Source organism: Hakea prostrata, chromosome 6 (assembly GCF_041222555.1).
Source record: "Hakea prostrata isolate BN-2017 chromosome 6, UWA_Hpros_2, whole genome shotgun sequence".
Taxonomy (NCBI): domain Eukaryota; kingdom Viridiplantae; phylum Streptophyta; class Magnoliopsida; order Proteales; family Proteaceae; genus Hakea; species Hakea prostrata.
This window is the reverse complement of record NC_142605.1, coordinates 23685429-23706582: the sequence shown is the minus strand read 5'-3', so window position 1 is coordinate 23706582 and position 21154 is coordinate 23685429. Positions and strand designations below refer to the sequence as shown.

General features: G+C 36.7%; 2 protein-coding genes across 2 annotated transcripts; one reads left to right on the top strand and one right to left on the bottom strand.

Moving 5' to 3' along the window:
- Positions 1–3038: 3038 nt before the first annotated feature.
- Positions 3039–6502, bottom strand: LOC149012746 (multifunctional methyltransferase subunit TRM112 homolog A-like). Its single transcript, XM_089160206.1, has 2 exons — positions 6217–6502; positions 3039–3683 (listed from the first exon to the last, which is right to left on the bottom strand). The coding sequence occupies exon 2, from the start codon at positions 3661–3663 to the stop codon at positions 3292–3294; it is 372 nt and encodes a 123-aa protein (XP_089016332.1). The 5' UTR covers positions 3664–3683; positions 6217–6502; the 3' UTR covers positions 3039–3291.
- A 2870-nt stretch (positions 6503–9372) lies between these two features.
- On the top strand, positions 9373–18261 carry LOC149012745 (potassium transporter 4-like). Its single transcript, XM_089158420.1, has 9 exons — positions 9373–9586; positions 12253–12499; positions 12593–12838; positions 12984–13034; positions 13117–13377; positions 13613–13665; positions 13809–13923; positions 15989–16243; positions 17174–18261. Exons 1-9 carry the CDS (start codon positions 9542–9544, stop codon positions 18259–18261), a joined length of 2361 nt encoding a protein of 786 aa, XP_089014546.1. The 5' UTR covers positions 9373–9541.
- The last annotated feature ends 2893 nt before the right edge of the window (positions 18262–21154 follow it).

Here is a 21154-nt window from a genome sequence, read left to right as displayed (position 1 = left end):
TTTGTGTGTATAAATATGGTTAAAATGATAAATTCATAATGTTCTATAATGTTTCTCTTTAAACCCTCCTTTAGTCCGGTTTCTAATTAGTTTTCTTCGGTTTTGCGAAGTTCTTCACTTCTAGGGTTACTTTCGATCATGACCTCTCTTTCCATATCTTACCAAAATTTCTGTAATCTTCTACAATTTAAAATATTAGTGAACATTTTTCTAATGTGATTTTGTTAGCTAATTAGATACTTCTAATGAAGGAAGGAAGAGAAGCAACAAAATTGCACAAAGAGTGAAACACTAAAGATGAGAACTAGATAGGGACAACCTAAAATGAAATTTAGTTTTGTTCTGGCTGAAAAAGAGACTGACATGGGCAAAACTCCTATACCTTCCAAGGAACCACAACTTGAATAGGTGTCCCTTAAGAAACACCATGCACCATGTCTTCTCTACCTCCATCAATACCATAGTGGTAGCACTACCACTTCCTCCACCTCTTTGGCATTGGAAAACCTCATTGAGTGAGATGGAGCCATGTATCTATATTTCTAGTATTCCAATAAGTGTTGTCTTCTTCTGTCATCCATAAAGGCTTTTTTTTTCCTTCAACTAAAGTGTTGCGACTAGCTTATGCATATCTCGACTAATGCCCAAAGGGAGCTTTATATATAAAGGAAAAAAGTCGACTCTAAAGAGATTTGAATTCTTAACCTCTTGCTAATATAAGATTGTCTTTGTCAACTAAGAACCTAAGATATGGCTCTCTCTCTCTCTCTCCCTAAGAGCTGATAACTTCTAATGAACATCCAATGGCTGGTGTCTGTTTTATTGAGTTGGTGCACTTCAACGAGAAGATCTCAATCCTTCCTTCGATTCTTCACAGTTCTATTTTGTTCCAGCATCTGTAAATTGTATAGTAGATTTGTTATCTTAGATGACCCTGTTGGTTGAACTTCCAGACTATGTAACCTTTGTCCACTCCATGTAAAAGAATTGATTATGGAATACATGCTTGCCTGTATGAAATAGCATTCCTACCAATTGCTCCAATTTGAAAGGAATACAAATGTTCTTTGCTTAGGGGACCCAACTAGAAGTACAATCTGGGCAAGATGGTTGGGTGAAATAATGGGAAATTTGGCAAAAAAATTTTGTGGCGGAAAAGAAATTTTTTCCGTTCTTCCCACCTTTGTTTGGTACGGCGGTCTCCCTTTGGTCTTTTGTTTCTTTTTAATCGTTGTGCCCTTTGATCGGTGGTTGGGCTAGAGGTACTAAATCACATTTTAATTTAGACTTTTGCCTTTGTATACATTTTTTTTTTCAAAGTAAAAAAACAAAGAAAACAGTTTCTCTTCATTCTATATTTGCTTATTATTGTTTTGTAGCAGGATTACACCATGTAAATTATTTTTTATTTCTGAAGTCAAATTCAAACCCAAATGCATGATTCATGCCCAAGAGAATCAGTTTTCATTACCATCAGGAATCCAAAATGGCTTTCTTCCTAAATAGCCCTAACACTGTTAAATTGAACAAAATCAGTACATCACAGGACATCTACCTAAACAGTTTATAAAGCATTTATTAATTGGTTTCCATTTGGAATATCAATAGACCTGCTCAAAAAAATATTCTAATAAAAGCTTCCCTCTTTCTTTCACTGCCCCATGCTTCACTGGTAATTTTATTGATTATCTCCACTACAATCTAATATTTGCAAAAAGAAAACCCCCTTCCCCACTCCACCCAAAACAGAGACACACACACACACAAACCACCCCTACCCCAAAAAAAAAGAGAAAAAGAAGAGCACAAGTTAATGAACAACCATAAATCCCCATGAGAAAAGCCAAAGCAGGGGAAACCACTTTACTAGAAGTGTATATGCAATAAGTATTCACATAAAACCAACTTATACTCACTCATGTGGCACACATAATCCTCAAATATATGTCCTTTATCAGCCCACAACCAGGTCTGTGAAGTCAATATTCAAAGAAGCAATCTCATCTGATATGAGAAGAGTTGTCATTATCACTGACCTATGTATCAGATCAGGGAGAGCCAGGGGAAATGCAGATCAAGACACAAAACCAGACAGCATGAACAATGTCACCAAGCAAAACCCAGAAACATCTTTTATCACTGTGTAATTGATTATATAAAACCTAGAACCAGCCACTTGCATTCATCTCCCCATTATGGTCGAAGAAATAAATAAAGCACCTCAAAATCTAACAAAATTGAAACAAATTTCAGTCTGAAATAGAAACTGGAAAGCAAGTTATTCCAAACCTTAAATAACACAGCAAGATTATCCTTCAAAATTCCATAACTAACAGTAAACAGATTTGACACTATCAGAAATCAGATTGATTATGTCTGGAGTTCTTTTAAACCACTACATTTGACAAAATCAAGTAGAGTTGAACGTGTTATCAACTGATCAACAGAACCCAAATCTCAATTAATTCTCCAGATTAACAGAATCACCAATCATACACATCAGGGAAAGAAAGCATTACCTAAATCTTGCTTATCAAATTGCTTCAGAGTTTTATACCATTTTGCACATTTGATCAAGCCTGGTAGTCTAGAACGCATTATGAGTTGACCAACAAAACACAATTTTCACTCCAGAGAAATGCAGCATTGGACACATTGAAGTATCTAACGCTCTTCCATCCCAACAACCCCCCCCTGCGCCGCCCAAAAAAAAAAGGAAAAATAATGTAAAGCAGAAACTTCAGTATCCGAACCTTCTATCTTGTGAAACAACCAAAGAAGATTTATTAAAGATGCAAAAGAATAAAGCCTCACTTCAATTTCTTCTCCCCAACCCCCACCCAATATTAAATCTTCCAAAGAAAGAAATTTGTAAGATGGAAGAGGATAAATCCCCAACATCAATTTCTCCACCAAAACAACTCAATCACAATTCACACATATATAAAGCTAAAACGTTTACAATTCCAGTCTAAAACCTCCTTTTCTGCCCAGAAAAGAAACTATACAGCCTACCCCCCCCCCCCCCCAAAAAAAAAAAAAAAAAAAAAAAAAGCAGCAAACACATTCTGACAAAGAAGGAAAATTGTAAGCCATAAGAGAGTAAAACCTAATTTAAATATTACCAAAGAAACAAAACAGCATTCATGTATACAAATGAAAGTATCTAAAGCTCAAAACAACTACATTATCAGTATCCAGAAACTCCTGTTGGGTTAAGTACACCAACTCCAGCACCTCCTGCGCCAGCCAATATCAACTGACAAAGAAAGAAACTATGAGATCAACCAATCAGACCTCATCTTCATGGAGGAGCATGTTTGGGATACCCTTGTTGACAGGAAAACGCCGACCAGTCTCAGGACAGATCAGCGCACCTTCTTCAAGATGGAGCTCAAGGAGAGCATGGTGAAACTTCTTGAGGAACTCATCTGATTCGAGCATTGATGACTCAGGTGTCTCTTCAGGTAGTTCTGCATACCCCATTGACCGAGCAGCATCGATGAGTGCCTTCCATTCAATCTTTGGGAACATGTTTCTTAGGAAATCTGAGTTAAACTCAACCTCTTTTGTTACTGATTTCTCCACTTCAAGACGCAGTGGAAACCCATTTGTCACGCCCTTGATGTTGCTAGAAAGCATGTTATGCGTCAAAAGCCTCATCTTTCTCTCTGTCTTTCTCTCTGCATTCCCACAAACTTTCAGAGAAACAACATAATGGAAAGAAGCAAGATCTTATAAAATAAGGGTGTTTTACCATTAATTAGTTAAATTTTGAAATGGAAAAAGGTGTGGACATGTATGAGTACTAAATGAACTAGACAACAATAATTTCAGAAATACATGAAATAATATGGCAATGATGTGATACATGCTTAGTACGGATGCTCTAGGGCCAAAATTATGGGCATTTATTCACTACGCAACAGACATTTACGCCACACAATATACACAATAACAAGTTAATGATGGAACCAGAAAACAGAAAAGAAAACATAATCCCCAAAAATGGAGCAATACCGAACAAAACTGTCCAACACAATGCAACTTTGCAATGGAACAGAACATCCACAGCAAGCAGTCATTTTATGGATCTTCTAAAGAACAATTTCATAATGAGGGTTAAATGTCAGAATCTAAAGCGATAGTTGACACAGCAGACTGATTTGGGGTTTCCAAGCTATGATTGGAAAGAAGTTCAAGAGATGTTCAGCCAAGATCATAAAAAGAGGTTTAATATTTCAAATTTGAATTGCAGATTTGAAGATCCTGGTTAACAACTACAAAGTTACCCAATCCACCTTTCATTAAACTTCTGCTAATCAATTGAGCAATGCCATAGCCTGCACCGTTGTCACCAATCATAAGGACTAAAATATTGTGCTTTAAACATTGGAGTCTGGCTAGTTCAGAACTTCCGATGGTATGGATCACTCAATGGAGTTCAAACCAATACGGACTTGCTAAATTTAGAAGTAAGAGATCAAGCTTGCATATAGTTGGTTCCAAACTTTAGCATGTGATGTTCTAGGCCAACAAGTTCCACAATCATGGCCTGGTACAAATATTTAAGAAAATTCTTACCTGCAGACACTTCCTTCAATTCTCACCAGCCCAAAAAGAAAAAGAACAACTTGAATCATCATGAGGTGAAAGAGCCAGTAGTGATGATCATGCAAACTTAGGAAAATAATGAAGTGGGAAGTAAACTACACTCTCTAGAGAAGACGAAGGACTATCCTTTAATAGGGAAAGTTGGTTCAGGTTCATTTTTCATCCCAACCATTGATGGGAGAAGAAAAACACAGATATAAATGGACTACAGAGAAGACGAAGGAAGCTACCGAAAATATAGATACTAATCGTCCGCTGCTGCCATCAACTGTTACTCAGGTCTGGAAATGGAGATTTGCTTCTGCAATCAGCTTGTGACAGAGTCGAAGCAGAGGATGCGGACGGTGCAGTGGTGTGGCAGAGGCCAGGCATTACAGACCCAGAGACAAGGTTTATAGTATTGTCTATTGGTAATGTATCGGTCAGGTGATTTTAAGAGACGTTTAGCTTTGTATCATAGACACGTATCGATAGGTGTGGAATTGAATGGAAATGATCAAAGTATGTGAGGAAATGGTCTAATTAAAAATAAAACAATAGATGTAGCTAATAAATAATCATCCTTTCATGCACCAATTACTTAAACATGTGTAATTCATAACCATCAAGAAGACATGACAACTCTTTAGATCAGATTTTATTCATTATACTCATGAAAGATCTTATTCTTAAACAAACACATTTATTCAAGTTCAGTAACAAGTAAAAGCAACCAAAGATTGTAATAATGAACACTTCAGCTCTGTTTTTTTTTCCTAAGAAGAAATATTAAACAAAAACACAGACAGAAAGACATTAGTCATCCATAAGGTTCCTAGCATATGGTAGTGTTTGTTGACTAGGCATATAGCTGGGTATTTTTAATCATGACAGTAATGGAGCTTTTCAAGTAATTAGCATCTATTAGGATTCTTTCCTCGTTTTGTAACATGTAGTGACTACATGATAACTTTTTGTTAGATAGATAACATGCACTGTTTTAAACAATCAATCCGAAGCTCTGCCTTTGGAAACACATTACTCTCTGAAAGCCTAAATTCAAAAATCGTTGAAACACTTCCCAGGTTATCAACAACAGTAACTAGTTCCCTGCAAATATACTCTTTTGTATTCTCCACCACCCTATACATGGATAAACCAATCAACTATTGGTCCGATTGGTTTTAGCCCATAGTTGGTTTCTTATGGACGATTACTAGCAAATATCTATCCCTTTGCTATTGCTTTTCAAAAACCAGTAAATTGACTATACCAATTGATGGACTGAAAAAGGGAAAAGAAATCACAATGAAACTCAAAAATAAATAACATTGAAAGCAGGAATTCGGGTTGAGCCCACAGATTCCTGTAAATAATATTACAGCCTGAACAAGTGCTTACAGACAACAATTCCGTCCTGTATATAAAAAGTAAGAAAGAAAACTGGACCAATATCTAACCACGAAACCGTATTAGTCACCATGAAAGCCATTGTATCCTAATTCCTACTCACATTGAAACTGAAAACCACCAATTGGAGAACAAAAAGTTACAACCAAAATGACAAAATTCATTATTATTACTAATAATGCATAGATATATGACTGCGATTTCAAGTTTCACCTGAAGATCTCTGGGAGTAAACCTTGAGATGGGCTTCTGTCCTTGAACGCTGGAGACAGCTGTGGCAACGAAGAAGGAAGAGTGGGCGATGGGGCCAAAGAAGACGAAGAAAAGAGGAGAAAGCTACTACTTACTATAGTAGGAGAAGTCACCGGAACAGCAGCTGAAGAGGAAGAGGAAGAGGAAAGGAAGAGGAAGAAGAAGCTACTAATCTGCAACTCGTGGCGAGAGAGGTCGAAAGAGGTCGACAGAGGTGAGTTCCGCTTCTGCAAAAAACCCTTGCTTTTTCCAGCTTTTTTAACCCGGTTCGTTACGTATAGATGCGTATCGAGCCGACAATAAAAATATCTGTATTGACATATCTAATCTCCTTGAGTCGTATCGTCCGGTACGTAACGCTTTGCATCTCCAGCATAACTCTCTTTTTTCACAAAAAAGATTTAAAAAAAAACTAAGTTATTTCCTTTTAAAAAAAAAAAGAGATAACGTTGATATAGCACAAATTACATACAGACCCCTGAATTGGTAATCAATTACATTTACTATTCCTAAAAAAAATTCAATTACAAATACTCTCTTATTTGCCTTATCATCATTTAGCTTTATTACTTAAAAATAAGAGGGTATGATTTCTTTTTACTAGTAGACTCATATATTCTGTAAATCTCTCCTAGTAGACTCATTCTTCTAGCAGGAATAGCTAATTTGGGGAGCAGAAGCTTGAGATTATCAGCAGCCTTAGGTAATGAAATAGATTGAGCCAGCTCTTTTGTTGTCTTGAAGGGGCAGTCACAGCTCTTGTGTTCTATTCTAATACAGTTGGGGCATATATTTGCAGGAATGTATTCAAAACTGAAGTAAATCACTTGGTGCTTTTTAGGGATGATCTCAAAGATAATGGTTGTAACAAGATCAAGTTTCAGAGGAATGGCTATCCTAGCAGCAGGAAGGTTGTTTGAAGCTACAGGACCATTGGGGTTCTCTATTTCCATAACATGGCCAACAGCAGAAAATAAGTCAAGTAAGATTTGAGATTTGTGAAGTTACTAACAGGAGTTTTTTTTGGTAACCACTAATAGGAGCTAATTAGATCTAGAAAACCAAAAACGCATGCAAAGAAAGAGATCCTTAAAAAAAAACTATTATTTCTCCTATGCTAAAATTTCCAAGATCTCATTTTAAAATTCTTAAATCAATTCATGACTTCATTCACAAGTTTTTGGCAAACTTTTATTGAGGTTAACAACAGTAATGACTTTGATGCTCACCATATCTTAATGGTCAAGACAATGTCAATATAATAAAAAATAAACTTAATTTTAAGATTTTTGAAAATTCAAAATCAAGTATTTTGTAATCAAAGAAACTTGGAGGCAATGGCATCATTAGCTATCCAGATTAGTCTATATATATATATATATATATATATATACTAGCAAACTTACACACGTGCAAATGCACGTGACCATATATGAAGGATTAAGAAAGTGAGATCTTTGAAATTTTACCAGTTAATTTTTAATTCTTCAAACACATGAAGCAATGCTAAAAATGCATTAATATTCTAGAAATTTGTTCCCTAATAGAATGTTCTAGAATAACCAAAAGCATGGTCTTCACTCATTTAATAATATGCACAGACACGAGAAGAACCTTTTATAGCATCTTGACGTGCTTATTCTTCTTTTATAGCACTTTGGATATGCTTTAGTTTTTATTCTAGATTTATATTAGAACACCGAAGGGTAAAAGCAATTTAAAATAACTAAAAATACAAATTCATCATATTCACAAGTAACTGACCTAATGTAGATTTGTAAAAGCTTTTTCTATTATGTAAAATTTGAGCATGGATGCCGCTTTTGTAAAGATAAATTTCTTCATAAATGTTTGAGCTTGTAAAGATAAATTTCTTCATAAATGTTTGAGCTTTAAATCTCAAATATCACCATTTTAAATAAAGAAGTATTGCTCCATTATTATAACTTATAGACTCTTCAATAACCATCTTATCAGAACCATCAGGTTTCAAAAGAGTATCGAGCTTGATCGTAACTTTCTGAACATCGTTTTCCAAAGGCAAATTCCTGTTTTTGAAGTTCATACTTCTAAATCAAACTGCAAGAAACAGGGCAAGAAAATATTAGCAGAAAAACCTAATTAATCAGAGAAATCATTGGAACACACGATCAATTAAAACTAATAAACAAATTAAGCCCACCCAACAAACAACAAGAAGAGAAAGAATAAGATGTATCTTTATTTGAAAAGAAAGATTCAGAGAGAGATTTAGAGAAATCGAGAGGGATTCAAAGAGAGATTCAGAGAGAGTTCGAGAGGGAGAGGGATATAGAGAGCGATAGACTTTGAGAGAGACTGAGAGAGGTCGTCAGAGAGATTTAGAGAGAGTGGTGATTTAAAGAGAGATTCAGGGAAAGAGAGTTCGAGAGGGAGAGGGATATAGAGAGTGATAGACTTTGAGGGAGATTGAAAGAGATCGAGAGAGAAATTAAGAGAGGGATTAAATTAATGATAAATTAATAATAATTTATGACTAAAGTTTCTAAATTATCATTGTAAAAATAAGGAAAGAAATAGCAAATAGTACAACATTATTGGTATTTGGAACAATGATAAGGACAGAAAAGGACAGAAAAAGATTTGCGAAAAAGGTAGAGTACATTAATTCTAAATATTTTAAAAATTATTGATGTGATATTACAAGGGAGTTACAATCATATTGAAGTTAAAGATTTGAATTCTTTTGGCAACTTCTTTTTAATTATATTTGAAGTTCATTCGATCACCTTACGTGTTCCTTGTCTACATCATTAAAGTAACTTTTATACATAATTTAAATATATGATTTGCCTATGATATCAAGAAAATTTGAATTTTTAAGATCATATTATAAGTCATTGATTTTTTTAAATAAAAGTACCATTTGGCACCTCTTATTTGGATTACCTATGTAATAATATATAGTGAGTAAAAACAATGAAGAACAAGCCACTTCCCTGCTCATTCATCAATTCCATGAGTCATTGATTTTTTATTTTTTAAATAAAAGTACCCATTTGGCACCTTTTATTTGGATTACCTAATAATATATATAATGAGTAAAAACAATGAAGAACAAGCCACTTCCCTGTTCATTTGCATTCTACTAAGCATGCATGAGAGAGAGAAAGAGAAAGAGAGAGAGAGATTTTGGCGTGGATCTCCTCAAGTTGATTTATTTATCATTAAAAGAAATCAAGAAGCTTTATATTTCTATAAAACAGTAAGAGCTCTGGGAATGCAGCAATCTAAGTAGCAGAGAAGCATGGAAACTGAAACTCCAACTTGGACTCAGCATCGAACTTTTAAGGTTAGAAATCAAGCTTCTTCTCTGCTTTATTAGACTATGAGAATTCTTTCTGGTTTAATATCACCACTTACTGTAGATGATTTGTTTCAATCTGAAATCATCAGAATTCATCAAATCTGATTCACTCAGGTTAATCTACAAGAATTCATTCTCTTTAACAATTCTCAGATCCATATTTGCAACTAACAGTATGAGAATGGTTCTTATATGAAAACCTGTATCGTTTCTGAATTCATCTGTCTCCTGTCACTCTGGATTTCTTTTCTCAAATTTTTTTTGGGGGTTCCATTTGTTCATAAATTGATTCTTTGTGTAAAAAAGTAATGTTTTTCTTTATCTATTTTAAAAGCTATTTCTTCTGAAATCTGAGATTTTTTTTATCCTCTTTCTCTAATCATCCACATAGTAAGAAAAATGTCGGCTTCTTTTCTTATGAACAGTTATATGTTCTTTACATAGAATGTTGAGAACATATTTTCCTGCAAATGGAAAAGCAAAAATTTATTTGTCATTCAAGAAGAAGAAGAACCGATGAAGATCGACACGCATATTCGATTTGAAAAAAAAAAAAAAAAAAAAAAAAAAAACAAATAAACAAGTAATTATACGTCATTAGGCATGCAACATGCTAATGGGCAGTAGGGACCAGCTGGTCCAACAGGGGAAGAGTGAGGGACCAATCCCGGTGAAACATGTATGTGGGCCCCACCTTTGAGGGATGGGACCCATGTCCCGTGAGCAGTAGATCTCTGATGTATATAAAATCTAGATCTTCTACTCGTTAGGGTAGAGATGTGCTCCTTTCACATCTCTCCATAAAAAACTAGAAGTAACACTATCCCGATTAATGTATATAATGGTTTGATCCATTTTTAATTAAAAGATAATATAAAATAGATTTTTCTTAATAGAAACAACATGTATTTGAAAAGAGTTTCTCACTATTTATCTCATTCATGATGATGCAAGAGAGAATATCCAATACCTCTTAGAAAGAGGTGGAGGGATAGGGATATATAAAAAGTTATTTATAAAACGAGGAAAGAAAAGGAAAGGGTTTTGTGGAAAAGTGATAGTGGTGGGTTTTACTTTTTACTTTTCCCAACTTTCCCACAAAGTCCCACCAAATATGTGGGGTTTTAAAATAATTTGTCTCTCACTTTCCCACTCCAAGCAACCAAACAATCTACTATTTTGGGATTTAAGGGAAAAGTAGGAAATCTACACTTTTTTCAAGAATTTTCCCACCCTACCTTTATTCCAGCAAACAAACGCAGCCTTAGGGATAAAATTAAATCTAAGGATTAATGAAGGTGTGTACAAAAAAAAAATATATAATCACAGAATAATCTAAGAAAATAATAATAAAAAAAAATTGATAACTTGGAGTAGTTGCTTTGACCATTTGTTGGGTAGTGGAAGGATTTAGTTCAAATATACTTTAAAACATAAAGTTAAGATATTTTCAGAAAATAATAATATTATTATATATTGGCTAAAGCGTAGCTGAACGGATGTATAGATTGACTTTACTAAACACTCGTTGAGATCTTACTGTTAAATCTATAGAATTAAGTTTGAACCGTTTTTTAAAATTTTAGATTTTTCCCACTACTTACGGGAACCGATTAACGCCAGAATTTTTTTTTTTGGGTTAACTTACTGAAGAAAGTCGAGTAACCTTCGCTGGATTTTAACCACTTCATCCCTCTTTCCTTTTCATCTCAACAACACCCATTCACCACGGGCTCCAATGCCTCCTATCTCATTTTACAGCTTCCCTCTTCAGCTCCTCCAGCGACACTAAGCGACAATAATTCATGGAGCAGGAAAACGCGTGGTGGAACCAACAAATCAAGAGTTGGAATAAAACCGTAAGAGGGCTTCCAAATAGAGAAGCTATATCAATTGAAGATGCAAAGAAAGCAAGAAAGAAGATGACTGGTGAGAAAGAGGAAGAAGAGGAGGTAGTGGAATAACAAAACAAGGAGAGACGTCAGGAACCACATCCTTCTCCTGCTCAGATCTTCTCTAGTTGGGCAACCCCGAGACCTCTTTGTGGGATTTTTTTCTTGGAATAGAACGACCTCCCCCATTACTACTACCACCACCACTGTTGTTATTTTTATATTTTTGGTGTTGCTGTTCTTCTTGTACCATTCTTCTGTGTTGCCATCTAACTACAATTTCATTGATGATTAACCCAAGATTCATTGATCGTTTCCAAAGAGACGGCGATAGAAATTTAACGTAATTTAACATTAAAGACTTCTTTTTTTTTTTTTTTTTTTTTTTTTTTTTTTTTTTTTAAACGATTTAATTTACCAAATCTGATGGTAGATATTTAGAAACCTTCAGCTAAGAGATTCACACGTCCGTTCAACTACAGCCTATTTTTTTAAAATAAAAGGGAGATTATAGTAAAGTAGGAGGATAGACCAAATTGGCTTATCATAAGGATTTTCTTCCTCATCACTCGGTTGAGTGAAGAATGGAAAAATTCAGTGTTGTAGACTTCCACACAAGTAGAGTCCAAGCGACGAGGGTAATTTTTCTTTTTGCCTCCTTTATTTATTTTTTTTTTTTTTGCCTCCTTTATTAACTTCACAAATGGTTCATTCCTTCGCATTTGAATAATTAATTTAACATAAATTGTTGTATTGCAGTTCCCATGGAAATGTTTCCTCACGAAACACAACTTGATTTTGGCATACCAAAGCCTTGGTGTGGTTTATGGAGATTTGAGTGTTTCACCGCTATACGTTTACTCAAGCACGTTTGTAGGGAAGTTACAAAATTTTCATGGTGAAACAGCAGTATTTGGTGTATTATCCTTGATATTCTGGACCCTTACACTGATAGCGTTGTTCAAGTATGTCTTGATACTATTGGCTGCTGATGACAATGGCGAAGGTAACTAACTATGTTCTAAATCAGAAACTTTTGATTTCAATAGAGACATCTATGTTTCTTTATTTTGAAAATAAGGCTAATTTCCATGATCAGGTGGAACATTTGCTCTTTATTCCTTGCTCTGTAGGCATGCAAACCTAAGTTTAATTCCAAATAGACAAGCAGAAGATCAAGAGCTCTCAACATACAACTATGGACCTCCACCAAGCACTACATCTCCCTCACCATTGAAGGGTTTCCTTGAGAAGCATAAAAAGCTACGCATAGCACTCCTTCTTGTGGTGTTATTTGGTGCATCCATGGTCATTGGTGATGGTGTTCTCACCCCAGCAATGTCAGGTGTTCAACTAATGCTATGGCCAGTGCAAACATGCAGACTGTTCTCATTTTCATTTTTGGAAATTTAACTTGTTTAGTTCAATAATAGTTCTTGTGGATCAAATTAAGAAGAAACTAAATCTTGGTTATGTCTCTCAAATTGCAGTACTTTCTGCTGCAGCAGGGGTGCAATATAATGACCAGAAAATAACTAATGGTAAGAGAGACTACTAAACGAATCTATAGCTTCCTTCCCTCTTGGGCTATGATGGCTGATATTGGTTTTGGCTTGGATGCAGGAGAAGTGTTGCTAATTGCTTGTGTAATTTTGGTGGGCTTATTTGCTTTACAAAATTATGGAACACACAAGGTTGCTTTCCTTTTTGCACCCATTGTTACTATCTGGTTGGTGTCTATATTCTTAATTGGGTTATACAATGCATTGTATTGGAACCCCAAGGTCTTCTCTGCACTTTCTCCACATTATATTGTTGCATTCTTCAGAAAAACAGGCAAAGAAGGTTGGATTTCTCTTGGAGGGATTCTTCTTTCAGTAACAGGTACATGGATTCAAAACCAAGTTGGTCTAATAGGCTAGAGGTCAGAGTTTCACTTGCTAAACACTTGTGTCATTGGTCAAGTCCAAGTCCAAGAAACTGCTTTCTCTCTAACCAAGAATAAGACTATGTAAATGTGACCTTGTTAAACTCCTGCACCAAGTTGGTCTGGCATTTTATCTGATTCCACTATTCCTCTGAGCTAATAACCAAGTCTAGCTTTTGAATGTTCCAACAGGATCAGAGGCCATGTTTGCAGATTTAGGGCACTTCACTGCCTCATCAATAAGGGTAAACTGTCTACTTAAATTTACACACAAAGCAGAGAATATGAGTTGTAGGGCATCCATTGTCTAGTACCTTTTGCCTTTCCTCTATGTTTTCTTGATGTACTTCTAACAGTTTCCATCTGAATTGCTTTCTTGATTTTGCAGCTTGCCTTTGTATTCGCCATATATCCATGTTTAGTTGTACAGTACATGGGTCAAGCTGCCTATCTATCCAAAAATCCCTCTTCTATAGGACGGAGTTTCTATCCTGCCATACCAGGTATATTAATTTTAGCCTCTCTTTGGTACCATTTATTCTTTTTACTTCTTTTTGGATGAATAAAGAACTCATTACCAAAAGGAAAGAAGCAAGAAAAAGAGGGAGAGAAAAAAAAGTGGGGGGGGGGGGGGGGAATACAGGAAACACCGGGAAAAAACAACAAGGGCCTAGGCAAACGGCAAGAAAAATACAGACTGAGACCAACAAGCCAAACAAGAGAAAACCAGGCAATTTTTTCCCCTCTTGTTCTTCTTCTTCTTTCTCGAAGACTTGAAATCAAAATTTCTGTATGGAAACTGTTTGATAACTATTAGATATAACAAAGTATGAAATGAGAATCATATATATGTCGCTCTAGTGAAATCTTTTCTACCTTAATATAAATTCTCTACCCCATGGGAATAACTCTTTAAAAGCAAGAGTTGGTGATCTGAACCAGATCCAGGGCCAAAACAGGCCTACCAGCAGGGGTATTTTGGTCATTTTGCATTTATTTTGAATCCATGTTTGTTAAGTTATTGAAGAGTTCTTGTTCAGTTAGGTTTCCTAAGTTGTAAAAGACTCCTACAGTTTTGTTCTACTTCTTGCAAGGATTCAATATCTACTCTGAGATTTCAATTTGGACTCTTCTAAAGTGAAATATGAAGGATCCTTGTGTAAGAGTCCTAAGTCAAATAAGAGTTTCTGTTTGAGTTGTTCTCTAAATTAGAGTCCTAGTGTGAATTCCTTCAAAAGGCTATAAATATGCCACATGATATTATAATCAGCGGAGTAGATGATTAAATTGAATGAGAGTTGAAGGAGCAAGTGGCGGAGTCGCGGGTCTCCTTGAGGGGACTAGTGGCAGTTTTTAGAAGAGAGGTTTTGCAGAAATTTTAGATTTTCCAGCCTTTTATTTCATGTCCAAGTAAGTACCAGGCCCCCACCCCAGTCCCAGCCCCCTACCTCTTCTCCTCTCCCATCTGCAGGCCTCCCCTACCCCTCCATCCCTAATTCTGCCCTGCAGCACCCTCACCTTCCCCATCATAGGACCTCTCCTCCCCTTCAGCAACCCTGTGGCAACAACCTGATACCTCCCCCAGCCCTCCTTCCCCAACCCTAGGACAAGCTTCCAGCCCCTCCCTTCTTACTTTTCTTCTTCATCTTTCTTACCTGCAGCAGCATAGGAAACCCAGAAAACATAAAACCAGAATTTACTGAAACTGTCAAACCCTAGAATTACCTAACCCCTTATCCAATCCTCCCCCCGCCCCCCTCCTTTAAGAATTGAGTTCCCTTCTATGTCCCCTACCTTTGATTTACCATTCCAGCCTTTCCCCTTATACTAAACCCTAGAAAATCCTAGTTGCAGCCCCTTCACCCAAAACCTAGAAACCTAACCCTAATCTCAATCAAACTCTCAAACCACTCACCCAAATCCTAACCCCTTTTAGGAAAACCTTCCTTACACCCTAATTGATACTCGACCAAACCCTAACCCTAACCCTAAGCTAAACCTTAGAAACCCTAATTCCCATAGAAACCTAAAATCTAAAACCCTAAACTTGATTCAGAGCTCAACTCAACAGGACAGAAAAGTTTCAAGATTTTATTGCAAATCCCTAGCCTCTAAACCCAGCCAAACCTAACCCTACCCCTTTCCTAAATCCTAAACCAGCCCAATTCCTTCAACTGTAGGGTACTCCAAAACCCTAATTGACTGTTGATTCTCTTGAAGGGGATCCTGTGGGTTGACCTAGATCTAGGACATTACTACAATCAATCAACCCTAGATTCTAGTTCACATCAGTGGGATTTATGAGAAGGCAACGGATTTTTTGGCTTTCTACGTTTAGGGATGTAGAGATCCTAATTATTTCATAATCCTCTCAAGTATACTGAAAGAATCTCACATCTCGTCAATAGGCTGTAAGCAAGTTTGCCAAACCACATGTATCTTGTATTGTATGTTATCTAATTTCTTTCTTTATGCAGTATTCTTCATTCCGTCAGCATGCTTATGAATGTATTTCCGGCCCAAATGCAATATACTAATTTTGTTGTTGGTGTTGTTGTTGTTGTATAGACAAAATATACTGGCCAGTGTTCGTGATTGCAACCCTTGCAGCCATTGTTGGGAGTCAAGCAGTGATCACAGCTACCTTTTCCATCATCAAACAATGCCATGCTCTTGGATGCTTTCCAAGGATCAAGATTGTTCACACTTCAAAACAAATACATGGCCGAATCTATATCCCTGAAATAAACTGGATTCTCATGATACTTTGTCTTGCTATAACCATCGGATTCAAGGACACAACTTTGATTGGAAATGCTTATGGTATGTTCATATTCTCTCAGTTATACTCAGTAAATCAAGTTTACAAGAGCATGAAAAGGATGGGTGTCTTTACCTGAATATCAATTCAACAGCAGTCCATATGAGACCTATATTCTTAAGCAACTGGATCTCAACATCCCTGGCTCACATGATAATTTCAGCCGAAGAGCGAAAGCTTGTGGCCTGATACAAATTTCAAACTTGCCCAAGCATGAGAGTGTGCAAGGTAGTTATAAAAGAAACAATAAGTGTGAGGAAAAATAGAAGAATTCATGCCAATACATGGAAGTTATTGGCTTAGGTTATGAAACAAACTTTGCTACCCATGGAAGCACTTTCTGAATGTCCAATAGCCAGATTTGTCAAATCACTTATCCATGTGTCACAAAATAAATAAATAAAAAGGAATATATGAAGAATATTCTTTTCCAAGTTATGAGCCTAGAAGAATTTCTCATGGAAAAGAAAAAGGGGGGAAATGAACACTATCTTGCCACGAGTCCAGATCATCTCCCCCAACAAGGAGCACTCTGTGCTCCCAGACGGCTATTGACCACAAATTACAGGGGGGCCCACAAGATTAGGGTGATGGGTTTTTTTTTTTTTTTAAATGTTTTATTATTTTTTACTTGTGGCCCCACATAATTTGTGGTTGTAAAGCTGTTAGGGGTGACGGGGAGCACAGACAGGGGAGATAATCCACACTCTCTTGCCACACCTAGAAAGATGGGGCATGAAATGACCATCCCATCCCCATGAAAAGGCAGAAATCCCGCCTTAAAAAAAGCATGCATGCTTACATTGCCTGCATCAGCACAAAAGGTAGTGTCTTCTTGCCCTAGAGGAGGAGTTATTATACAATGCTAAAAATGCATCAAAGTGAAATTGCAATCTAATAGTAGATTCTAATCTAATTTTATGGTTTGCCAGGAATTGCTTGCATCTCAGTAATGTTCATTACCACATTTCTAACGGCACTTGTCATAATCTTCGTGTGGAAAAGAAGCATCTTGTTGGCTGCAGCTTTTCTCATATTCTTCTGGTTCATTGAAGGGGTCTACTTATCAGCAGCATTCATTAAAGTGTCTCAAGGAGGATGGGTTCCTCTTGCACTCTCATCCTTCTTCATGGTTGTCATGTATGTCTGGAACTATGGAACTCGCCAAAAATATGAATTTGAGCTACACAACAAAGTCTCTATGAAATGGCTACTGAGTCTCACCCATTGCTTTGGGGTTGCTCGAGTTCCTGGAATCAGTCTCATATATTCTGATTTGGCCACTGGGGTCCCTTCCATTTTCTCTCACTTCATCACCAATTTCCCAGCATTTCATGAGGTCCTTGTATTTGTTTGTGTGAAATCAGTTCTTGTCCCTTATGTCTCACCAGAGGAACGCTTCCTTGTTGGTAGGATCTGTCCAAGACCATACAAAATGTATCGATGCATTGTAAGGTATGGGTACAAGGATATCCAACAGGATAATGGTGATAGCAGTTTTGAGAACCAAATTATCCAGAGTATTGCAGAGTTTATACGAGTAGAAGAGCAGTTTTCATGCTCTGAGGTTAATTCAGAGATTTCATTTATTGATGAGAGAGTGTCCATCATAAGCAGTAGAGCTTCCACATTAAACTTGACCTGGGTAGATTCTTCCGATCAGCAAGTTGATACCATCGAAGATTGTAGAACATTAAACACCTCAAGTATCAGTTTGGAAGACAATGATGAGAACCCATCAACTGGGAGACGCAAAGTCCGATTCCAATTGCCATCCAGTCCAAGCATGAGTTCTTCAATGAGGGAAGAACTCATGGATTTGATCCAAGCAAAAGAAGCAGGGATTACATATATGATGGGACACTCATATGTGAAGGCCCACAAGTCGTCTTCACTGTTGAAGAAGCTAGCTATTGATGTTGGGTATTCATTTCTTCGGCAGAACTGTAGAGACTCCACTTGGGCACATGACGTTCCTCATATAAGCCTCATTCAAGTTGGCATGATCTACTATGTGTAGCTCTTGAATAAGAGGATATGCTATTCACTGTCCAGAAGCTATGACACTAGAACTGCTTTTATGCATCACACTTTCTTCTGTAATCAGAACCAAAAAGAATAGGTAAACAGATAGATAACTAGAACCTCTTCTCATGTTTTGTATTATATTCATCATCCTTCATGTTATATGCAATATGAAATGAATAGATAAGAGAGAACATAACTCAGCTATAGTTTTTCATGTAATAATAAAATGGAGAACATTCAGAACAAGGGTTAATTGATATAGATGGAATTCAAAAAACATGCATCTAATATCACAGAAAGCAAAGCCCAAAACAACTCAGCTTTTGGTTGTAAGTTCCCAAGGCAATCATATCCTGCATACATAATCTAGGAAAAGAACTCCTTGCTTTGTGAAATCATCCACAGTGTCACTTTCCAACTAGCTTTCCATTTTAGTGAGGCATCATCAAAGAAGTGAGGTAACAAATATGTCTATTGAGATGAGATAACCACCAACGCCAATGTAGCTAACTCTGAAACCATACAATCATTATAAGCTGAAACCACTCTATGATAGAATCAAGCATGCCAGTGAGGCAGCAACCTGCAACCAAGTTCATAGGGCTAACAAGTAACTTGACCCTAATCAAGTTGTCTCCTAACCGGATCTGAGAAAGCTCTCACCTAGTATAGGACCCTGTGATAGGGTTTAGTATGAGAGAAGGCATTGTTCTCCTGGGCTATCACAACATGAATGCAAGTACGTACCATTACCCTAGATGGGTAGGCAACAAAAGTTCAGATTAACTTTTTAGTCAGCAGAACAGCTCTTCCTTTCCTATGATCTAAAGAAAAAAGCAAGAGAATGGCAGTACTACACAGAGTACATAGAAAATGGTGGTACTCCTAAAAGTATTTCAAGGCAAGGTTTTCTAGCTTTCATGTGATAATGTTTTCAAATTCTAAGTCTCCAATTCAAAGAATAAGGAGCTGTGGCACATGCAATACATAACTTTGTAATTACAGAAAGCATGGGGGAAAAAATGAACAACAGTTTAAAACTATTTTCCTCCCCATCCCAGATTTCATTGAGAAGGGTTGCTCAGCAACAAAGCTAGCTGGCGAGTTAGGTAAGCGAAGACAAACAAAAGAAACTTCAAGAGAGAACCCATGGAAATGGTGTGCCATTTCAAAACTGTGCGCTGTTTCCAGGAAATGGCAAGCCGTTATGGACAGCAAGTCTTAGACTTGTGTTTTTCATGGGGATTTGGTCCTCCTAACCAACCTGACATCCAAAACTCTCCAAACATGTTCTAGGTCATCCTAATGACATGATGCACATGTTTACAACAAATGAGTGCAAATACATATACATATGCACATGATGTGTCCTATCTTCATCTTGGTGATCCTTCTTGAGTCTTCAAGTCTTCATTTTGTCTCCAAGCTCCAAGTCTTCATGATAAATCTTTAATTTGGCCATTGCTTGTGACTTGAACATTTATTTGAATTGGGTCTTCATTGGGTCTTGATCAATCTTGCCACTAGTCCAAGTTCATTCATTTGATTCACTTGGCTTGATCTAAACATGCACAACTCAATTTTCGCATTAGTACTTTGTGTTTGTTATCATCAAACTAATGGGGCTGACATGGCAACGAGTGGCAACGTTGACATGGCATCTCCCCAACAACTTGTTCCTCTACTGCCGGTTACTAGCGTCCCATGATGAGCCTGATAGCCTAGTCCGAAGTCTAGATACTGGCAAAGAGGATGAATGTATGAACTTGAAATGGTAATCCCTACACTTGCTGGAACCAAAGAATCAAAGAAAGCATAACCATTTTACTCTAAAATTTAAATATGTAACTCAGTTGGCAAGGACTAACACCAGCTGACTAAGAGATCAGATTTCAACTTTTCTTGGAGCCTTGATGCAGGCTCATCTCACATCTTGAAGATCCTACCACAGAAGTAGCCCAAGTAATGCCGGTTCTAGCAGAAACCAACTAAACTTCAAGACCTCCAAACCAAAAGAGAGCCAAAAAAGAATAACAAGAGCCTTGCTATTGGGGAATCTCTACAAATGCCTCTTGAGGTACCTTAGTGGATTTGATGATGTGGCATCTACTTTCAAAATATTTTTGGCTAAGTAGTTCCCCTCTTTAGCCTTCACTTGATAACATCAAGACTCCTCAAAACAATAACCAAGACACCTCAAAAGAAGAATCAAGACATTGTACTATTGCTTGGAGCACCAAACAAGAAAGTGGAGAAGAATCTCTTAAAAAGTAGGGTTTTTTTCTTCCTAAATTAAAATGTAATCCCAACAATTATAAACTTCATTTAAATCAAGGGTTGAGATAGTAAGGAACTGAATTTTGTGATTGAACAGCACTCCCTTGAACCAAGATGTGCTCTTGAACCTAGAAGAATTTAACACCCAAGAACCTTGAAGAGTTTTCTCAGGCTACGCAAACCTAGAAGAGTTTTCACTGTCAGTTTGCATAGCTTTTAATTAGAAATTTCAATTTTTGTAAGATTCTACTTTGAAGACTTTCTATTTGTGAAACTTAGGCCAAGCTATAAATAGTCCTCATCAGCTGTACCAAAAGGAGGGCATGATAAATGGAATTTATATTGCTTGCTTACAAGTGTTTGGTGGGAGAAAGAAATGTTCCAATGGTTGAGATAATTGTAGGCAAGAGACCCAAAGCTGAATAGCTTATTATCCATAATAGAATGTGATCCATAATTTGATGATACCAGCAGAAATTTGCTTTTGCGGGCCTGATAAAAGCATTCTAAGAGCAGGAAGTTGATATGAGATTGATCTAATTCACTGTTTGTACCACCCCAGTTATACTAGAATGAGGACTTGATTAATGGAATTTTTTATTGCTGGC